Here is a 22454-nt window from a genome sequence, read left to right on the forward strand (position 1 = left end):
GAATCAGTCCCCAGAATCATTCCGAGACATGAAATAAACTACAGACATTTTTCTAGTTTTGTTCATCGTTTCATCTTTATCCAAGTCCACACATGGAGAATGAGGTTCAAGTATAGGTACAAATGAATGAAACTTAGGAATCCAATGTGTTACGCGACACAAATATGCAACATTCACCAATACCAACCCAAATGGTTATCAGCAGCAATAGATTTCAGACAAGGCACAAAGCGCAGTCAACAAGTCCATATAAATTCACTTCCAAGATGATGATCAGGATCCGTCAGCGTGTATTAAGCCCTCAACTGAGCAGCTTGATATCTATCACCTGCTTCGTATACAGACTTACTATGCTTCGAATAGTAGGTAGGCATTGATATCTTCTGCAGCTTCTTCATCATCATCTGATTGCTCCAAGTAGATTAGCCCCTCCTAGCTTCGCTCCATCCAGTTTCTGTTTCACAGATCAAAACATGATCTATAGGTTATGTTCAACTCTATTATGTAGTTTCTAGCCTACAAGGAGACATCCATAAATCACTTCAAATTAGCGCACTTCTCTCTCTCCCTCCAGATTGCACATTCAAGATTTGTTATGCACAGAAGAACTTGTGCATTTTTATCACAATGAAAATTTAAAATTACTTGCTTTGTTTTAGGGTTCACAATTTCAAGGTTTTAGGGTTTAAGGTTTAGAGTTTTTGGTTAAAGTGTTAGGGTATGATTAGGGTTAGGGTTAGGGTTTAAGGTTTAGTGTTTAACACTAACATTCTACATATAATCCACAATCGTTGTCAGAAAATAACAAAACAAGCAACAAACTGACATATGCATGTATATTTCTTTCTCCATCCAACCAGTGCAATAAATCCAAGGGTGGGAGTTGGATGCTAGCGGATAAGTTTAAGACCCTGAAAGTACAACAATTATCCATTGATGACTGAATTGAAAGAAAAATAACTTACAGAGTCACGTAAATCAACTTCTCGAAGGTAAGCCCTTTGAAGATTTGCACCCTGCAAATTTGCACTATTCAACTTGGCACCCTGAAACATAAACAAAGAATCAATATTCTGTGTGATTAGAATACGCACATCTTACCCCCAACAGATGTAATTACAATTCACTAAGCTTTTTAAACAAGTGATTCTTTAAAAAAAATGATTCATTTCTTGTTACTGTGGATTTAATATTTCCCATTAAAGTGCAAAAACCATGGTCGAAAGAAGGTTGCACAATTTGATGCTACAGAAGGCTTTTTATGGTAATATATTGTGAAAATATGATAAATCAGCCACAGACAAAAATTAGTACCCATTCCTATAGCAGTTACAAAAAATCTTGGTTGGCCTTGGTTGTCTGAACTGGAAATAAATGCCAGTTACACAAAAGGAACCAGAAGATTGTTCAACAGGGCATTTATCTTTGGCAAATGGCAAATAACTAACCAACAATAATAATCAAAACCCAATATAACCCAAACTATACAAGAATAAACATATATTTACTGGTCATATTTTCAATTAAAGCAAAATAACAGTGCTGAGGTTCAGTGGTTCTTTTATAGTAATATAATTCAATTCCAATCGAAGTCCTAGAGTGGTTGGAGCTTTCGATCCTAACTTCCAACTTTCATCGGAAGGACCTCTTAACTACATGTCTCCAATTAGAGCCTCTTGGACCAACCCTATAGTAGTGCTTGATAAGGTTCGTCGTATTGGGACGTACCGCTTTGTAACATACAAACTTCTAAACAAAGATGTTGGATGTAATGCTTATGTCTGTCCGTTGTCTTTTGGCATGTTCATGCCTTGTACAGCAGGTAGAGGGGCGGCCGAAGGCTAAATAGTCCCATGTTAGTTGAGTTAGTGGCCTCTTTAGGCTTGTAAATAAAGGTTGTGTCATGTGGACACGTGCGAGAGCTTTTCGGTCTGTAATGGACCATTCTACCCTTTGTTGTGCAACTATTCAGAGCTTGTAAAGTCTGTTTGTAATTTGCATTGTCTATGAAGTGTTTTTCGGACATGTTTGCTTGTGGATCCCGATTGAGGCGTTCTCTTTAACCCGTTCTCTCTTTTGTTGGTCCTAAGGGACAATGGGAGGCTTCGGGGAGGCTGACCTTTGCGGACGGACGCGGGAGGGTGCCGCACGCCTTAGGCAAAACCAGCTAAGGTCGTGACATTATGGTATCAGAGCAGGACAAGCACTCATAGAAACACTTGACATGTAAATGTGGGGGACCTAGCGGGGCTGCGTTGAGGGCAGTCAGCAACGCGCGACCGTTTAAGGGAAAACGGGCATGGAGATGTAGGGAAAAGAGTCGCTCAGAGGAGCGGGCATCTAACATTGGCATTCTGAGGAATGGCCAACCCTTCGCGCAAGAGGCACCACGAGAACAGGCAAGCTTGGAAGAATGCGGAGCGCACAAAGGTTGGGATGGCTGAGTTTGAGCTACAGCTCAACGTTGACAACTATACTTGATAGTGCTCTAGGCAAGCGAGGCGCTTGGCAAGAATGAGACCATCCAAGGTGGAATGAGTTGTTCAACGACCAAAAGAGTTATGCAAAGCTCACAGAGGTGAGGGGAATTGCTAACTCGAAGAATTTGGTACTCATGCATGGGCTTGTATGCGGACGATGGAATGTTCGTGGCCATCCCAAGGCGACCGAGACTCGGCGCCATGGAGCATTGAAACTTTCTCTTCGGCATGCAAAGGATACGTCCGGAGGAGGCTGAAGTGTGCAACGAGTTTAGCATGTTGCTAGGCCTTGAGGGGTGCGGTGGTGGCTGTATTGACGTGGAGGCGCAATCTAGCAAGTGCGTTTGCAAGAGGCAGAACAATGCACATTTTGTTCAGTAGATCGGAGTAGTCCAAGGGGATGGTGGTCTCCGAAATGAAGAGAGATGTTGCTCCAACGGGGTAGTTATCCAGGAGGGATAAGTCCCGGCTCTCCAGAGGGAGAATCATGTGAGACGGACCTCACATGTTGAGGAGGAGTACCTCAACAAACAACAACTCCACGAAGCTCGGTGGACTGAGCAGGCGGCGAGGAGTTGTCGCATGATCTCGTCGAGAGAATGCATTGGTGGATGCATTGCGAGATCAAGTGGGGAGCGACCTAAAGGAACTTATGAAGGTACACTTGGAGTCGATGTGGAGATCGGACTCAAGGGAGGGCAGACCCGTGGAATGGTGGGCGTGAGGGCCACCATCGACTCAATGCAAAAACGAGGAGCGGAACAACTTGGGTGTAACTTGGCGAAGTACCCAAGCCGCATGAAGGGAGCCAGCATAGAAGTTGGAACATGGAGCAGAGGCACAGTACTTTCCTTAGACAGAGGTCAAGGACATGAACTCTTGCAGAGGCAAGAGTAGGATCATGTTGTTCCATGGGTCCTTCTTTCTGACGGAGCGGACTCATCTTGCATGGTGCCAAAGACGAAGGGAGCTTCGCGGCACATGCACCTTAACTCGGAGAAGCATTTGATGGAGGAACTAAGGCGACTCAATTGCGGAGGCGAAGTTGGGTTCAGAAGGGCCTTAGCACGGGGCAAGAGGACGCAGAGGCGGGTACTTTTGAAGAATATGCCACAGTGTTGCCATTTGAGTTGCTATGAAGGAAGCCGTGCGCAGCGGAGATGGTGCTGGTAGGGGCAGAGGCCCAGGATCCAGACAATGGTGCACAGATTACAGTGAAGTCGGTGGACTTCGAGAGCTACTAGGCGACGGACTGTCCTAGAGCGGTGCTTCATCTAGGTGTGACCCAGGAGTGGGTGGATGAAGATCGATTGCCAGAGGAGTGAACAAAATCGAAGGTGGAAGGGACCCTACGATGGATTGGCAGAGGCCACACATGGAGGGTTCACAATTCGAGTTTATTCCACAAGGATCAGAATGCAATGGAGATGTCACCAGGCGGCGACATGGTGCAGCGGATCGTGGTGGAACAGTTCGTGGCAATGCGATACACACAATCCGTCCCGTGAGGGATGAGATCATATGGAGGTATGATCGGGAGCTACTGGGAGCTCCGCTTTGGTGAACAACACGACAGCAGGAAGGGCTATGGATTCAAGGAGTTAAGGCCATGGTACCGCAGAGGCGGGTCTTCCGGGCGTGCACCGAATTTTGCATCGGATGAAAACCTTGGTCATCAGCATATGGGGGCTGGGTTCCACCAAGGGAAAAGTTCGAATGCAAGTACCAGTGAGTTCCATGGGAGGGACTTGATCATGCAGAGGTATGATCGAAGCAACTGGAGAGTTGGACTGCTCCAAAGCTCATATTCGCTTAAGGGAGCCCGACAAGTCAGAGGACAAGGTCGAGTAAGCGAACGTTGCTACCAAGGAAGCTAAGGAGAACAGAATCGGTGCAAACTCTACAACGTGATGGCAGAGGCCATGCATGGGAGTTGCAGTCTGTCTTTCCATCGACCAAACGGACTGCTTGGAGAACACAGAGGTGTTGAAGCAGGGGGTCGAAAGGGGCGAGGAAGCGACGACGAGTCCAGAGGGACTTAGCTACCCAAAATCAAGCATCAGTTAGAATGGAGGTGGACTCAAAGGAGTGCCACGGAGACATCTCTACTGATTGTGAAGAAAAGGGATACAGAGGCGAGGCGACGGATAGTAGGGCCATGGGCATGGCAGCGCCATGGTACCGCAGAGGCGGGACTTCCGTGCAAGTCATTGATCCCTTGCTCTCATGGAGGGAGAGCGCTTGGTCGTGAAAGGGGCCGAGGAGGTGGAGCATGCAGAGGCAATCTCCAAGTACCGAGACAAGGCTGAAGGGCAGAGGCCAAGAAACTTCGTAAGACCGGTGTCAACAAGTTTCTCCTCAAGATAGCCGTAAGTGAAGGACTTCGGGTCATGCAAGAGTGCACGACCAAGGAACGAAGCAGGCAGTACGCGGTGTTGTACCTTTGCTACTCAGTGGAGTAGGCGGCAGGGTTGATGGAGAAGACGGTACAATCCCAGAGGCGACCTCATCTATCAGAGAATTACTCTAAGTTGGGGTGAAAACTTCCCGCATTCCAGAAGTTCGATGGCATTGAGAAGGTGAATCACAGTAGCTAACTCAACGCAAGGAGTGCAAACACTTCAAGTGCTTCAGAAGTGTGAGCAAAGAGCAGGCGAAGGCCAGTAACCAGCTCGATGTATGAAGTACAACCTCGAGGAGGCGGGCGAAGTCAAGTAACTTTTGCCTTCTCAACTCTTAAGAGAATGGGCGAAACTGAGTACCCCAATTTTCTTATCTATCCAGCAGAGGAGCGCTGCACAAGTTCAAAGACCCTTCGAAGATAATGGAAGACAATAGTTGTCAAATCCTCACCAACGGTGATCAGTGCTACTGAGAGTAGATTGTCCGCCTCATTTCCCAACGAAATGCCAATCGAAAGCGGAAGTGATGCGAACCTACTTGGATGTGACAACTAACTGAAAGAAGAGTCAATGAGCAGATTTTGTGGAGGAAGGACCCAAAACATCAGAAGTTTGCGAGGCGATGCTCGTTAAAGCTCCAACAAGCATCCACCCAGTTCAAGCAGCATGTGGAAATTTTGAGAGACTGACGCAGTAAGGATGGTCTTTTCCTTCATTTGGTGGATCTGCAGGAATCAACGAGGATCAATACAACTCAGCCAACCCCACACCAGAGTCAGAGTCATTGGCGAGTTGAAGCAGCATGGCGGATCAAAGGTTCGACTACTCAGAAATAGCAGCGGAGAGCAGCTAGGAGCCAGGAGGCGCATTGCAGCTGGAGCAGAAGATTGAAGACTCAGCAAAGGCGAAGAGTTGCAGTGTTCACAAAGGCTTCGACGAGGATGTCGAAGGGATAAGTGGGGGAGAATGTAACGGACAAACTTCTAAACAAAGATGTTGGATGTAATGCTTATGTCTGTCCGTTGTCTTTTGGCATGTTCATGCCTTGTACAGCAGGTAGAGGGGCGGCCGAAGGCTAAATAGTCTCATGTTAGTTGGGTTGATGACCTCTTTAGGCTTGTAAATAAAGGTTGTGTCATGTGGACACGTGCGAGAGCTTTTCGGTCTGTAATGGACCATTCTACCCTTTGTTGTGCAACTATTCAGAGCTTGTAAAGTCTGTTTGTAATTTGCATTGTCTATGAAGTGTTTTTCGGACATGTTTGCTTGTGGATCCCGATTGAGGCGTTCTCTTTAACTCGTTCTCTCTTTTGTTGGTCCTAAGGGACAATGGGAGGCTTCGGGGAGGCTGACCTTTGCGGACGGACGCGGGAGGGTGCCGCACGCCTTAGGCAAAACCAGCTAAGGTCGTGACAGCTTGGTACAGGCAGTACATCAGTACACCTCATTGGACCGTGTGTCAGTATATTCGGTATGGCTCGGTATGTATCATACTAACAACTGGTCGGTACATCGATATGTACCGGTAATACGAACCATGGTGCTTGATGTGTAACTTGGTAATATGCTAAAAAAGGATCTTTAAAGTCAACTCTGTTAAAATTTAGCAAAGCTCATTAATTGTGTTTGTATCTACATAACCAGACAGAGAAAGTATCAACCCAGGTTCCATGTATTTTCATCTAGCTGTTCCACACTAAAAACAAAATGAACTCTGTAGTCTGTACAGCCATCAACTAAAATCATAGTACTAGTCACATATGGATATCAAGAATTAAGAACCATCATAACTTGCATATATTATTAAACCACAAACTTCCATAATTCCATAGAATTGGTAACACAAGCTTTTTACCTTTAGATTGGCACCTTCCAAATTAGCTCCTTTAAGGTTGGCACCAGTCAGCTTCGCACTCTGAGAATATCAATAATTTGCACATGCAAGTTGATATATTATTACACATGGGGGTTAACATTGATTAAAGAAATAGCAAATAATTTACAAGCATGACTATAGATGATGAAGGGTTAATTAATAATTTACAAGCATGACTATAGTTTGAATCCCACAGAGACACAATTCCATGTGAATCACTTCTCAGATTTTCCCCTAACTTCCTGCTTTCCATCAACTCTCACCTCATGCTGTACCACCAGACTACTAATGTAGAACATGCCATCGAACATGCGTCCACAATGAACACTAAACTTCTTCACATGTTGTGTCCATCCAGACTCTGATTGCAATTCACTCCAAGACAGTCTAAAACATATGGAACTGCCAAAGATTATTACTCTTGCTTTCTCATCATAGTTATAATAGCTAGTTCAAAGAGTAGCCCCCACTAATTGTCAGCAAAGTTTTTGTTCCATGTTTAACTCACTAGCGGAGGTGAAAGTTTATAGTGTTATGATCTCATATTCTTAAGCTTACAGAGATAGCAAAAAAGCTCATGTTTAAAATTGATTTATGTAGTCATATTCTTCGAAACAGAGTGGTATAAATGGTTATTCAAGCACAAGTTAAACTGAAAAACTGTAGTCATACTAAAAAATAATACATCTTGTAAGTTGAACATTTATTCCAAAATAAAAATAATTAATAAAAAAGCAGGAGAGAAACACAAGAGTCATCCTCTTTATCAGAGGTTAGAATCATAGAAAATTCAGTTGGAAAGCTTTGTTTCCACAAAAATGAATCATGTGAGTTAGTGGCATGCTTGGCCCAGCACAATCATGTAAGTTGAATATTTTGACAGAATATTTCATTTCTGTTTTTTCTCATCGAATCCTAAAAAAGAAATAGATTTCACTGATCCAAATAAATTCTATGATAATCTTTATACATTTTTTACAAATATGGCTGAAAATTTATTGCAGATGTTAAGCTGATATCTGATAGCATAATCAAGAATTATATTGTGGTAATATTGTCTATTTTTTGAAAGTAATATGGTTGTCTCCTCAAAGAAGCCAAGTGTCATGGTTCGATGGGATAACTCAGCCGTTAATTTGATAGACCTAGAACCATCTGGCCTAAAATACTTGCACATAAACTAATGGTAATACATCCATTCTGATCCTGTAAACAAACTTAATTGTCCTTCCACATCGGATGTGGGATAAACTGAGGTGTCACACAAAGAGACATGATAGCAAGGTGGGGTTTGGAATCAATAATGAGGTTAAGAACATTAAAAAAATTACAACCAAGTTATATGCCAAGGAAGATTTGCAAAACAATTATCACTTGAGGTCACTTGAAAAATGTACTCTCCACAAAAATGACCAAGAACTTGAAGGTAGAAGTCAAAGGCAGGTCCTATCCTTTCAAAATCAGAGTGAAAAAGGTCATAATGAATTAACAGCGTGTGGTCAGTTTCTTCACCAGAAAAACCTAAAACAACATTGCTGATATATACATAATGTTTTCAACCCTAGGCTTCATTTGCTTGAATCAATAAGTCCAGAAGTCAGAGATTAAAAGATGCATTGATTATGATACTTCAACCAGTATTGAAAAGATGGGCTGTTCAGTGACTAAATTCGATCATTGATCAAGAAGTTGTCCCTGACTCGATGACCTTGCTAGATATCAAATAGGCATGGCCACACACAAAATGAGGAGCAATATGAGATGAAGTAAACAAAATGAGTCCATATACAAAGGATTTAAAAATATTGGGTGTACCATCCAGTACGGTCTGGTATTTACCCATTTGATAGGGGACAGACGAGCCGACCAGGTGAGTTCATCCAGTTCGATTCGAAATGAGGGTACCAAATGGTACACTGTATTTCATGTGTACCAGAGACATACTAACCAGTTTGTTAATCTTTTAAGTTTTTAATTTTTAAAATAGTTTTGCTATAAACAGCTGTGAACTACTATTGGCAGCAATCAACAACTGTTAACAGCCTGCTTTTACAGAGCTTGCCTCCTCTTGAAAATGTTTATATTTGTAAACACCACAGCTGTTTACAAAATGCTTTTATTGAGATCTTTGGCACACATACCTCTCCGCCGGATAGCTTTTCCAGTGCCTTCGTTATGAAACGTGAACATTCTGGTTTTCCAAACTGTGGATCATTACATCCATATTAAGACTGATTGGTCCTTGTAGAGCTATCCTCTTCTTCTGTCATAGCTGCAACCTTCACTGCTGTCACTGCCTCCGCCACCATCTTCACCACACCCTCCTCCTCCTCCCCACCTTTTCTCTCCCTCTCTCTGTGGCCTGGATGTAATTGATCCAAACTGAGTTGAACCAATCCGACCACAAACCAGTATCAAACCCAGACTGAATTTTTAAACCATGCCAAGTCCAATGACAGCCTAAAATTTATCAGTACTATGACTTGGGTTTTTTATGGTGGACTCATACCTACATTTATCAAGATGATCTTGGAATGATAGATAGCATTCAGATATCATTTACAAATTGATTATCTATATTGCCCTTCAAGGAGGAAAAATTACGAAACTCTATGCACTATTAAGATTGTCATATCGTTAGTGGATGTGGATGACATCTTTTTTCAAAAAAATTCTTGATTTAGCAGAAATTAATCTCATTATTTGTTTGTTAGGGATGTCCTTAGTCTCTGAAAACATTAATTATAACATAAACTAATATATTCCAGTCTTTGAGTTACCTACCACCAAAAATAACACCAGATATACTAATTTATTAAAATCCAGAAAATAGCATGGGCTCATAACAATATGTTGGTTAAGGTACAGAGATGAAACAACCTGTAAATGAGCCGAACGGAGGTCAGCTTCATAGAGACTACATCCAGTTAAGCATGCATCTGTATAATCATAAAATTCCAAACATAAATATTGCAGTTAATAAGATTTTGTCTCTTTTTCCCTTTCTGCCTCTAAATGTCATTTTTTTCTGCAATGGTACATGCTCCAATTATAAAAAAATTTAAACCTATGACTCATTCAATCTAGGAGTTAAATTACAACATGCACAGTTCAGCATAACAGAAAAAAGAGGGTTAATTACATATTAAACCCTGTAGTTAATCACCTTTAATATCTTGATCCCTATACTTTAAAAAGTTACATTGGCATCTTTATAATTACAAAAGTGAAACATATAGGTCAATTTATCCTAACAACGTTAGTTTTATCAGCGAAAATACAAAAATAAATAGTAAAAAGGTAAATTTAACATTCCAATGATGGCAGACGATGGTGCCGCTGGCGTAGCCATCGCCGTCCGCCTCCTCTTCCCCACTATCGCCCAACACGTCGCCTCCCCCTCGCGCTCACCTCTCCCGCTATCGTCGTCGGTCAGAGCCCTCACGACCAATGACAACAGCGGGTGGGGTGAGCACAAGAGGAAGAGGAGGCGGCGACCAGAGCCCTCACGACCACCTCCACCCTATCCACATCCCTAAGGGGTGAGCGCGAGGGGAAGAGGAGGTGGACGGGGCAGAAGTGGCCATGAGGGCTTTGGCCGCAACCTTCTCTCCCCCTCGCATTCACCCCTCTTGCCATCGCCACTATCGTCGTCAACCATGAGGGCTCTGGTCGACAGCGACAACGAGAGGGGTGAGCGCGAGGGGAAGAGGAGGTGAACATGGCGGAGGCAACCGTGAGGGCTTTGGTCGCCGCCTCCTCTCCCCCTCACGCTCACCCCTCCCGTCGTTGCCACGATCGTCGTCAACCGTAAGGGCTCTGGCCGATGGCGTCAGCAGGAGTGGTGAACGCGAGCGGGAGAGGCGACGTGCTAGGCGGCAGCGAGGGAGAGGAGGCGAAGGGTGGCGATTATATTGGCATCGACGTCAGCGACACCATCGTCCGCCACCATTGGCGTCGTCCCCCATCACCGAAATGTTAAATTTATCTTTTAATCCTTTATTTTTGTATTTTCATTAATAAAACTAAAGTCGTTAGAATAAATGGGCTTACATGTTTCACTTTCATAGCTACAGGGATATCAATATAACTTTTTAAACTATAGGGATCAGGATGCTAAAGGTGACTAACTACAGGGGAGTAATCTATAATTAGCCTAGAAAAGGACTTTTGATAGTTACTATCAAAAGTCTTCTAGAATAGTCCAAATGCTTCTATTATTTGCTCTTAATGATAAAATTTTCCTTCTCTAAGATAATTCAAAAACTAAGAATGAAGTGTTTAGCAACCATAAGATGATTACAGAAACTTCACAAAGTAATAGTGTTGTCGAAAGCATAAGCCCGCAGACCTATGAAGTTAAAGAAAATAAAGGCTGTGTGAAACAATAACAAGCAAAACAAAAGTAATGACCATTTTGACAAAGAGAAATTCCATGTATAACATAATTAAAAGAAAGAAAGCAGTAGCTACCTTGCAGATTTGCACTTTGAAGATTAGCTCTATCTAATAAAGCTCCATGAAGATTTGCCCCAATAAGCTCACACCTGTGGTGGGTAAGACAAATAAGAGCAGGAGATGTTTAGCTACTATATAAGCCCCTGCGTTCTCCTAGTAATAATTAGATTTCACTAAGACGATAGAAGTCCTAACACAACTTAAAACCCCAAGCACTCACATTAACCTCCACACAAGTATAAAAAAAATGACAGGTGTACATTACTACCTCTAATGTTACTCTATAAACACAAGTGAAGAAAAAATATGACATGTTCCTTCAATAAACAAACAAGAATAGTTTTCAGGAGATGTCAAGCAATGATGAACTTTATCTGCAAAATGGTTAACAAAATATTATGGCATATATAATCAAGATACTGACACACCAAGAGAATTGTTCAGGTGTCATTGTTTTATCTTTCATGCTTGGTAGATTTGTAGATTTGAAGAAGCATTGGCCTCAAATGTAGTAAACCAAGCAACAAAATTTACACATCAAATGTAGAATTTTTTTTGGAAAAAATAAACCAGAGATTTAAAACAAACAAAAATATTTGAATTTTGTTAACAAATCTTACTCACGCAAAATTGCATCTTGAAAGATTGAATCTTCCGCTTCTGCATCCTGTCACAGAAAAAATGATCCGTAAATCTAGTAGCATGTGCTACAGGAAAGCAGATGACAGTATTTGGTTAGGAACAAACTAAAATTCACGAGCATGCAAATGGATCAACTAGAAATATCAGGAATTATATGTCCTCCAATATGCAAAGACTAAGAGACAAGTAAATCTTGTGGTTTGTACAACTATTAGACAAGAAAATGTAATTAAATGATAGATGATAAACCTACATAAAAAGCTAAAAGATAAAGCATTGTTCAAGTCCTACCCCAAACTTAGCTTTTTGGAGATTAGCTCTTGAAAAATTGGTTTTCCGGATACAGGAATAACTGAAATCAACAAATGATAGATCCTGCAATGTAAAAAAGGGACAGATTACAATTCACTTACATGATAATTATTCATAAAAAATAACCAACTCAATTAAAACATGGCCAAAGAAACCATTCTTGGTTTCCCAATTAGCTCATTGTTAATGATCCATGAGAACTACAAAGATGATTGAATTATAAACATTGAAAAAACAAATCAGACAGCTAGCTGAAAAAGGATTCCTTTAATATACTGATCTATAATGTCAAGTATGCAGCTAAAGATATCAAGAAAGTACAAGGTTTTTTCTATATGTTTTTTTTTTTTTTTGAGAAAAAGAAACTCGATAGCCTTGGTTTGATCAGGAAAATATTGACTAATTCAGATTTATGGGCAGGAAGATAAGAACACCTTCATGTAACTAAAAGTAGCATTTTTGCTGATGGCTTAACATCTTTAATCAATGTTCCGACTTTCAGCTTGTGTTTATCAGTGCATCTAAAACATAAAATTGAATAGCCAAGCTTTATCAGTGCATCTAAAAGATATAATCAACCTCAATTTCATATCTTAAATCCAAAAATGTGCAAACATCAAAAGAACTTCTTTATCAGATGGCTATGAATTGGATAAATGCATAACAATTCCAAATCATATACATATACAAGATCCAAAATGTGGCAACAAACAACAATGAGCACACAGGTCCATATTGATATCTTACAAGTTTAGAAAGATCAAGGCCAGAAAGATTCACGCCTCGAAACCTAACTCTGTCAGATTGAATGCATTTGATGATCTCCGTTCGTGATAATTCAGCCACTGAGCCATCATTGTCTTTTCTTTTGTTCAAACTTGTGTTTATGTTGTCAACCAATCCCTGCAAATATTCATGACGACAAATATTATTATACTAGAACATAACAAAGGATTTGGAAATGTTAGAATCAAAAAGAAGACAGGCGACAATGGCTATGAGGAACAGTACATGTTTGCAAATGGAATTTTATCTGTGAAGATTCTGGATATTACATGATGTTAAAACTCAATCGGCCAAAGTTGTAGTGGATTAGTTATAGTACAAACTACAAACTATAACGCAAATATTTCTGGTCTCACAACTAAAAGCATCAAAGTGTTTTAACAATGAGCACAAAACAGTAACTTCAACTTAGACATCGTGCAATTATCTTCATTTTATGTGCTCACATGGACTTGCAGCGATTTAGATTTCTAAAAAATTCATATGAGAATCTGTCTCTTTCTAAGTCCAGATTCTAAGCCATGTTTCATAGAGTCACATCAAATTTCTTTAAGTACAGTAAGAGGTAGGACTATCTGCATTATGGCTTCTATGCTTAAAGAGATTTCCATTTTCTGACATACCAAAAGGACACCACCAATAACTACCAGTCATACAGAAGTGACTTGCAAAAGTTGATGAAAGGGCCTCTCTGGGCTTATAAATTCAATTGAGAGTTAATCTCTGAGATATATGAGGTTGCAAATCTGTCAGACCAAACTTGAAGGTTGGTCCGTTTAACATTAATGACACTTTCAGTTACAGTAGTTTCTCCTTGTAGTAAAAACCATGACACTAGAAGGTTATTCCAATGAAACGAGCATTGCACCTAAAAAAAGTAGAAAGAAGTCTTAATGACATTTCAGCATTACTTGAAAGCAGAATAGACAAAGAATCCCACAAGAAAAGAAATTCAGTCTAGAGAAAGATTTCTGTCTGATCAGTTTTTCATACGGGCCCAACATTTCCATATTTTCAAATGCCACAAGCATTCAAGCAAATTACGCAATCTGATGCATTATTCATGATGTCAAGAATGATCAGACAACGTATTAATGGGCATACTGTCATCAGAAAAACCAACTAGCACCATGCAATCTTGATTATACTCATATACGGAATGGTATCAAATGCAGTTGATGCAACTGGTAAATTTTCTAAAATGTAAACCATTGTTTTTTTCAGACCTAGAACGTTAAACTACTAAATAAGCATCAGAGGCAACCAATAAGGGCAACATGATTTACAAGTAACTGATAGTATTCTGCCTCTCGCAACAGTTCTTGATACTCAGAATCTTGGAGTGTTGGAATGATCCCATCCCTTAACCAATTGAGGATATGTCTGAAGTGTTTACCATCTCTATCAATAAATATCATTCCCTACAAAAACACAATGCAGAACAAGAATAAAGGACCAATACAGATAAGCAACATTTTTTAATATTTGGTAATACCAATAATTATAAGAGAAATATATATCTTCTCAAAGGTATTATCTAAACATAACTTCTGATATTGCTGACATGATCTAAGCATTACAAGCCATTGAATACCTCCACCAGCATCAATGAAAGAAATATACATAACAGAAAAAACAAAGATATTTATGCTGTAGAATATTCACTTAGGCAAAGGACACCAAGAAGAAAGAACAACAACAAAGATGCTTATTTTAATACTTCGATTATCAAAGAGATAAAAAGGTTAAGAAAAAGGTATCCCACAAAAAGAAGTATAAAAAATTAATAAACTGGACAGAAAAGATAGCACTAAAAATTGGAAGATTTCAATGTTCTTTAGTAAGAAAAAATGTGTTTGTTCATTAACCGGATAAGAAAAGAAGCATTTAAAACAAGTTCTTTTTCCAGTGGATAGCTCATAGCTTGCTTGCTATGATTTGTGGGTTTTTTGGGTTACTAAAACAAGCATTTAGTAAGAAATATTTCTGGGTTTTTTGGGTTATTTTACACGTTTCTTAGAGGTACTTCTTTTGCTTATCTTCTGGTGAAATAGATTAATATCCACTTGTAGCAATCTTATTTCATCTTGCAATTCTACAATATCAGAGCTTTACAGATTACCGGTGTGACATAGAATGTTAGTAATACAAAGAACCAAACAAGCAACTAAATTATCTATGACTAACATATTAACAATACCGTTACATCATCTGTAGAAACAGTATGCCGCCCACTAAACATTGCTCCAAGCATGGACTCAGGCTCCCGTTGCGTAAGTGTATCAACTGTTGTTGCATATTTCTTCCCCCCTATAAACAATCCAAGAATGGTTTATGCTAAAGATTCAATTGCATATCAACTCAAAAGTTAATAAACTTAATAAACAAAAAGAAGTGCAGTGATTCAATTGTTCCCTTTCTCCTTTTTCCTTTGGGTTAAAAAGAACCGCAGAGAAACTATAATATATTCCTTACGTAGTAGAGCCCAGAATCACCTTCATGGCAGAGGATCAAAAACCCACTAGGAAAACCAGCATCAAAAGAAGATTAATAAGTTTGTTTCCCTCTCTACAGATGTGAGTAATGGGACTTATGAATGCGTGGTTACACCCAGAGTCATACTTTTGCGTTGTCACAAAGAATCAGGAACTAGAACTATTGGCCTATTCGATAATCTGCATAGCCAAGATTCATCGAATCATACTCCGCCAATTTAAGCCCGTAATTTCAAGCCCCGCTTGTCTTTCCTCGAGCAATTCTTGACCTGATACAGAATCCCGCGTGAAACTCATCCGTAAACCTAATCTCATCTTAACGCCTCCACAGAAATCAAAGAGCCACGATTCAAGAAACGCTCAGCAAGAAGATATTAGGTTACTTCTTCAACAGCTGGTCAATCATTATCCAAAAAATCCGATAAAGTTAGGGAAAACCCCCAATCCGATCGCGGATTTCAGTAGCACGAGAAATGAATCGAAGAAATCGTTCCGAAATCGGAAGTGCAAGGAAAGAAATGGAGATCACTGACCTACATTGAGGAGGACCTGCGATGGAGGCCAGGGAACGCCGGACCCCATCATCGCCTGCCTCGAGCACCGCTCCGACACGAAATAACCCAAGGCGACCCAAGTCGCTATATAGTTTTCTCGCCCACGGTTTTCCAAGAAACCCTTGCTTTCTACTTTATAACAAGATTGCCCTTCACGGGGCCTTTATCTTTTTCCACCTGGTTGATTTAACCCAATTGTCTACCTTCTTGCGATCGGCCATTTGAGGGCAAGTGGACGGTTGAGATGACCTCGCCCGGGAAACACGGCCGGCGGTTCCATTCCCCGTATCAATTGCTCGATCGCCTCATAACCGCACACCCTGTTTTATATGGGCCCCACATTTTTAGTCCGAAAACACAGTCGGACAGGTAGACAAACATCCTGTTGGGGCCAAACAGCTGATTGGCGTCTGATTAGGTTACCGGAGTCTGTCGTGCGGGGCGATTGGAATTCCGCAGCGAGCAACGCGTGTGACGACCTCTTGCGTGGCGACTTGAGATGACGCCACGTCATCGAACATGGAGCGCTTAAATGCCCCTTGCCCCGTTCCTGAAATCCAAAGCGACTTCGTGGTGCTTCGTCGAGGGACGGAGTGGAGATGAGGAAGCCCCTGTCAACCATTGCCAATGATCTGCTTAATAGATGTGCAGAGTAATTCTCTCTTCCTTTAACCTTGTGTTAGTGATTGAGTACGTGCTGCTTTGTCTCTGGTATGTTGGGTTGCATTAGGATAAAAAATCACGACTTTTCCCATGGATGTCTGCCCAGATTTGCTCTTTTCGAACTCTCCAATTTGGATGTTAATGTTAGTGAGAATGGCGTTAATGTTTCTATTATATTATAAAGAATGGTGATGATGAAGCAGTTGATGTGATTTTTCTATACACAGTGGTGAGGAGAGGAGGAAGAACACTAAGAATTATCTTTTTGGTTCTTGTTCTTGTTCTGGAGTGAAATTTCACACAAAAATTCTTACTTGGAAATGAATGAGGTTAAAGATTGAGACGAGTCAATGATTTCTTCCCATCTTCTTTTTATATTTAACTTTGCTCTGGTAGATGAGTTAGTTTACGGGTCCTGTGACTTGACCATAGTCGCATCTGTGCACCGTCCGGTCTAACAGGGCATTTCATGAGCAAATGCTGGCTTCTGCTCTGGTGTTATCATCAAAATGCCAACTTCTGAAAACATGGAACACCAAGGACAAAAAAATTTGAATCCTAAGCTATCTTTTGTGACAAACTTTGAATTTTATATCCATTGTACGACACCACCACCAAACCAAGTCATGATAATCGAGTATTTATGATCGACTATATGAATCTTTTTCTGTCATTTAGTCAAGAGAAACACAACTATTATTATACTCTATTATCTAAGAGCAAAATGCATATCTTCATTTTTATCATCGAATGCTTTCTTTTGAGTCATTTTGAAGCACAAATTTGTACAAGTAAAATAAAAAAATTACTCCGGTCAGCCATAGATGAAGATCTGAAGGACACAAATTTAAATCTAAATCTGTCTAGAATAGCAAGTGCTATGCTCCTTGCTTGAAAGGCAAATGGTCATGGAGGGGGGAGAAATTACACAATTGTCTCTTGGTTCCAATACTAAAGAAAGCTAGTAAACATTCTTCATGGAACATTTTGGTCCATGTGTCTGTGAAAGCATTGTCAATTAGTATCTTGTTCTTAGTTGTAATTTTGTGTCTCTCTTTGGCTCAGTCTGTTCTTACAAAATGTGGCCATATTTCTAAAAGCAAGAATGTTGTCGTCTTTGGTTAATACAATGAGTTTGAACCTTTCAGGACATTGGACACTTCAGTTGATTCCCTGATTGAAGAGTTTGAGCAGGGATTGAAGCCTGCAGTAGATAACTACTCTAGGAGGTTAGTAGAGTTCTGCTGCTCAAAGGCAATAAAAAATATTTGTCCCAGGGTCGGGGAGAGGATCAGTGATGGATCGATCAGCCGATTTACTTATGATATGATGCTAGCATGGCAAAACCCCAGCACAACTGGTTCAGAACGTTCTTCGGTTTGGATCTCATTCCTCGCTAATTCCATTGTTCTGCATCCAGAGAGGTCCTTGTGTTTTACTAGTTTAGCAGGCTACACGATATCAGGATCTTTGTTTCTTAGTAACAATAGAAGAACCCTCATATGGCTCAATATCTTTCCATTTCCCTATTCTAGGAGAGACTTGCAAAGGAAAAGGAAGATAAAAGGATACCTCTTGAGGGAAATGTGGGGCAGATTGACGATGATATCCCCTTATTTTATTCAGATATCATGCCTCTCCTTGTAAGCAGCCTAACTAATGTTATGTATCGTCTGCCACTTATTTTTTAAGGTCTGGAGTGTCTTCAAAATTTTATTTGTTATCCAACAGGTTAATGAAGCGCCGAGTGTTGGAGAAGATGCATTTGTATGGTTTGCATGCTTAATTCCTTTGGTTGCTGATGTTGTCAATGCAAGGTTCACTTTTGAAACTCTTACAGCACCTACTGCCAGTCAGCTCCATTTTCCTGCTTACGATAGATTTCTCAAGGAAATAGACAAGTATGTAATTCATCTCATCTAGTCAATAATTGTTCTTATTTCTTACAAATAATACCTAGTTTCTGGACGCTTCTTTTTGCTCGTTTCCAACTGGGTTTAATTGCATCATGTGAGGCAACGCAATATGGATTCATCTGCTTTGTTGATTAGATTCATGAAGAAATACATCCATGGTCAAACAGAAATTAGCTAAAGGATTTGAGTAGACATGTTACATTTATTAATTAAAGCAAATGATATTAGCTTTGTGGCTCAGCTGATAGCAAGCTAGGTGTTGCGAGTCTGAAAGTTAGCTTCTTTAGATATTTTGCCGTTCTTCTTTTGAGCTAATTTCAGTAATAGCAGGGTTATGTTAGTTCTTATCATTATCATTCTGGGCCTAGTCAACAGCAGATGTTCACACAGTTGCAGATATAATCGGTACAGGTCGACATATGCATATATGATAGCCCAAAGAAAATTGCAGGGCCCGCTTAGCTTTCCTCTTGCTGCTGTTGCATAAAAACTAACTTTGAGCTAAGAGTTTTTGGTTTCATTTAAAGGTCTTCTGAGTTAGAATGGATATATTGTTGCATTTAAAGTAATATTAATGTGATCTGGGACTTTTTGGGTGGTTTAAGGTAAAAAAGATATGAACTTGATCTAGACCAATCAGTTACCAAATTTAGGTGGAAAATACAGAATTATAACTCTAGTCTAAGAACTCACTAAGGAAAAATATTCCTGCAGGATGACCTGCATTTATATTAATACGATAGCCAATAATAGATCATGTGCCTTGGTGGCCTGCGCCTGCAATGTGTATTGTCCCTTTTGAGCTAAAACTACTGAGATATCAATATGCTCATCTTTTTGCCTCTAGATCTGGCATGTTCACAATTTAATGATTTATTTTTAATTCAATCAGAGTATGTTGAAACCTTCCAGATAATATAGCCATGTTGTTATTATTACATATTAAGGTGTAAACTACATAGAACTATTAAAATGCTTAGTTTTTTTCTAATTGTTCAGGTGTATTGAGTACTTGCAGAAACAGGAAACACCAACTGGAGTTGATTTATCTGAGAATGAGTTCATTTTGCATGTAGAGGGCACTTCAAAAACACACAGAGTGGTGCGACACATAGGGGCAACGAGTTGGCCAGGTGATTTTTTGTAGCTTTCTATGTCGTTCTGATGTTTGCTGGCCTACCTGTATTATACAATTTTCACTGCCAAAAAAAAAAAAGAGCAGTCCTATTTATTCAGTTTCAAATACTATTTGATAGGTAGACTTACCCTTACCAATCAGGCCCTCTACTTTGAGGCATCTGGCATAGTGTCATATGAAACTGCCTTAAAAATTGATCTGTCAAGAGCTGATGCTGGTCATCAATTGAAAGAAACTTCAACAGGGCCATGGGGGGCTCCCTTGTTTGACAAAGCAATAGCATATGAGTCTTCTGAGTTGTAAGTGTTTTTTCTACGGTGATCTAGATTGTATACATCATCAGACAGTAGACCTTTATTATGTGCTCTCTGTCAGATTGAAATATTGGGTGAGAATTTTTTTCCATGACAATCTTGTGAAAAGAATACTTTTATGCTATAACTTTTCAGATCAGAGCCTTTGGTGCTAGAGTTTCCAGAGATGACTAGTTCCACTAGACGCGATCACTGGCTCACTCTGATAAAGGAAATCATCTTGCTTCACCAGTTTACATCAAAATTCAATATAGAACATCCGGTGCATGTATGGGAGATTCATGCAAGAACAATTCTCGGTGTCTTAAGGCTTCATGCGGCAAGAGAATTGCTGAGAATTTCACCACCTGCTCCTGCTAACTTCTTGATATTCTCATTGTATGAGGACCTTCCCAAGGGGGACTATGTATTGGCAGAATTAGCAAATGCCGTGAAGCAGGCAACTGGCTTAAGCCCATGCACTGCAACATCCATACTGAAGGGTTTAAACTTCTCCCAAAGTGTTTCCTTGTCGAATAGGAAAGACGCGTCCGAAGAAGAAACAAGCAGTCAACCAGACACTCTGAAATCTTTGGAGACAACTATTGATCAAGTGAGAGAAGAAGTCAAGGAGGTTAGTGTAGCAAAGGCTACTGTTGAAGAGATGAAAGAGGAAGGAATCAGTGACAGTCTTCTTATACTAGTTGTAAGCTGCTTCAAACACTGTGTGTGTGCATATTCTAGATGACCTACTCTGATTTTCACAGTTGGAAGTTTCTTCTTGAACTCAAGAGGTCTTTACGTTCCTTTGTTGACCATTCTGCAGGAGTTGGCGAGTTCGATAAAGAATGTGGTGCCTTGGTTACAAGTGGTTGTATCAAGAGAAAGACCAACAATCACACTCTTCATGATTGGATTGGTTTTGGTTGTCATATACAAGTAAAGATATGCTTCTCAGTGCCCTGAGTAACCTGCATTAGTTCTTATCTTCATGAAACTTGTTGTTGAGGTGCTGATGACATTTCACCCTATCCTACCTACACGGTAATCGTTTTTTCGTTCTGCCAACAGGGAGTGGGTTGGATTTGCAATTGCTGTGGTATTGATGTTGGTAGTCGGAACGATGTTATGGGCCAGAAGGAACAGAATCGGAGAAAGGCACAAAGAAATTGTTGTGAGCACATCCTCAGACAAAACAACCATGGAAAGCATTGTTGCGGCTCAGCATAGTCTGAAGAACTTGCATGAGATCGTCAAGACGACGAATATCGCCATACTGAGAATATGGTCGATACTAATTGGAAAGTCTCCAAAGGTACGCTTTCCAAACTATGATTCCATCATTATTTGCTTCCCACGCATTACGGCGATTGATGTGTCTAACAGCAAGCAAATGTGGTGATGTGGGCGATGATTGGAATTGCGGTTCTACTGATGGTAGTCCCATTCAAGTATATACTCATGTGGTTAGCGCTGTGCTTCTTTATAGCTAATTCGAAGATCGCAAAGTACATGTCCAGTGAACAGGGAAACAGGCGGCTGCGGGAATGGTGGGAGTCGATACCGATCATCCCAGTTCGAACCATAAGCAGCCCTCCATAAGAGAATGGTACGACTGGCATTATATGATAGATGAAGTTGATGTATTGATGTACATTTCACCACCGTGCATCTTTCTTTGACATCAGGATTTTGCTTCATCGTAGTTTATTCCATCAAATCTTTAAAAGCCTGTCTCAAATGCAGGAACAAACTGCTATCCGGCTGTGAGGTCGCTTTCTTTCCTGAAGATGGAAAGGCTCATCTTCTGCTTGGGTGTTTTCCATCTCAACAATTAGAACTTGTATCTTGTGATGATCTTTATGTAGGTTTTTGTGCCTGAGACTGCATGTAACTTTTTCATGGTGGTCTTTGACATCACTTAGCTACTCAAGTGTAAATCGTGGTACTCTTTTCATTTCAATTATCATCTTCTTGCTTTGTGGAAGGGAAGTGTAATGAGGTCGTAATCATGCCTCTTATTGAATCCAGATAGAGCAAAGAATGTCCTGCAACTTGTGACCTCTAACATATACATGCGAACGACAAGAAAAGAGGCTATGGTGGAATGACTCACAGGGTTCTCCTTTTATATTAGGTTTGCTCACTTTGATCCTGGATCTTGTTATAGACAGACAGAGATCTAAATTTCTATGATCTCTCAACGAAGAAGAACAAGTATTTGTCATTTGATGAGCTTTTATCTTCATTGCACTGTGTGTGAGGAAATTTCTTTCCACTGCTATACCAACACCTCTAGCATCAGATCCTGATGTGGAGGGTCAGCAGAGATAATTGTAGAATCCAAATCTAAGTTCGTCCCCACATGAGCAGTGATGAGAACAAAACACAAATAAAGCATGCATTCAAGAAAAGCTTCGAAGAACTACTTGTTGCAAG

The 22454-nt window shown here is 40.4% G+C and overlaps 2 protein-coding genes across 4 annotated transcripts; one reads left to right on the forward strand and one right to left on the reverse strand.

Moving 5' to 3' along the window:
* Positions 1–100: 100 nt before the first annotated feature.
* On the reverse strand, positions 101–16103 carry LOC135633734 (FH protein interacting protein FIP2-like). 2 transcript variants are annotated; one of them, XM_065143593.1, is made up of 11 exons: positions 15985–16103; positions 15163–15266; positions 14243–14377; positions 12918–13073; positions 12150–12233; positions 11837–11883; positions 11232–11305; positions 9639–9697; positions 6738–6797; positions 966–1046; positions 101–454 (listed from the first exon to the last, which is right to left on the reverse strand). In XM_065143593.1, exons 1-11 carry the CDS (start codon positions 16034–16036, stop codon positions 401–403), a joined length of 906 nt encoding a protein of 301 aa, XP_064999665.1. In that variant the 5' UTR covers positions 16037–16103; the 3' UTR covers positions 101–400. The 2 variants fall into 2 exon arrangements, with proteins under 2 accessions (XP_064999665.1, XP_064999664.1); XM_065143592.1 differs by having other exon boundaries at positions 15157–15266.
* Positions 16104–16424: 321 nt separating this feature from the next.
* LOC135581368 (uncharacterized) lies at positions 16425–22058 on the forward strand. 2 transcript variants are annotated; one of them, XM_065143118.1, is made up of 11 exons: positions 16425–16657; positions 17817–18045; positions 18204–18311; positions 18400–18569; positions 19584–19717; positions 19841–20021; positions 20172–20721; positions 20842–20954; positions 21087–21330; positions 21505–21624; positions 21762–22058. In XM_065143118.1, exons 1-10 carry the CDS (start codon positions 16605–16607, stop codon positions 21601–21603), a joined length of 1881 nt encoding a protein of 626 aa, XP_064999190.1. In that variant the 5' UTR covers positions 16425–16604; the 3' UTR covers positions 21604–21624; positions 21762–22058. The 2 variants fall into 2 exon arrangements, with proteins under 2 accessions (XP_064999190.1, XP_064999189.1); XM_065143117.1 differs by having other exon boundaries at positions 16428–16657; positions 21402–21624; positions 21762–22055.
* Positions 22059–22454: the final 396 nt, after the last annotated feature.

This window comes from Musa acuminata, chromosome BXJ3-3 (genome assembly GCF_036884655.1).
Source record: "Musa acuminata AAA Group cultivar baxijiao chromosome BXJ3-3, Cavendish_Baxijiao_AAA, whole genome shotgun sequence".
Taxonomy (NCBI): domain Eukaryota; kingdom Viridiplantae; phylum Streptophyta; class Magnoliopsida; order Zingiberales; family Musaceae; genus Musa; species Musa acuminata.

Excerpts from the sequence above, each read along its gene's own strand:
- LOC135581368 (XM_065143117.1), top strand. The coding sequence starts at position 16,605 with ATGAGGAAGCCCCTGTCAACCATTGCCAATGATCTGCTTAATAGATGT. Across the intron at positions 18,312-18,399 it reads CAGATATCATGCCTCTCCTT|GTTAATGAAGCGCCGAGTGT; the intron begins GTAAGCAGCCTA and ends GTTATCCAACAG. Across the intron at positions 20,722-20,841 it reads ACAGTCTTCTTATACTAGTT|GAGTTGGCGAGTTCGATAAA; the intron begins GTAAGCTGCTTC and ends ACCATTCTGCAG.
- LOC135633734 (XM_065143592.1), bottom strand. The coding sequence starts at position 16,036 with ATGATGGGGTCCGGCGTTCCCTGGCCTCCATCGCAGGTCCTCCTCAAT. Across the intron at positions 6,798-9,638 it reads TCCGTTCGGCTCATTTACAG|AGTGCGAAGCTGACTGGTGC; the intron begins GTTGTTTCATCT and ends TGATATTCTCAG. Across the intron at positions 1,047-6,737 it reads TGGAAGGTGCCAATCTAAAG|GGTGCCAAGTTGAATAGTGC; the intron begins GTAAAAAGCTTG and ends TTTATGTTTCAG.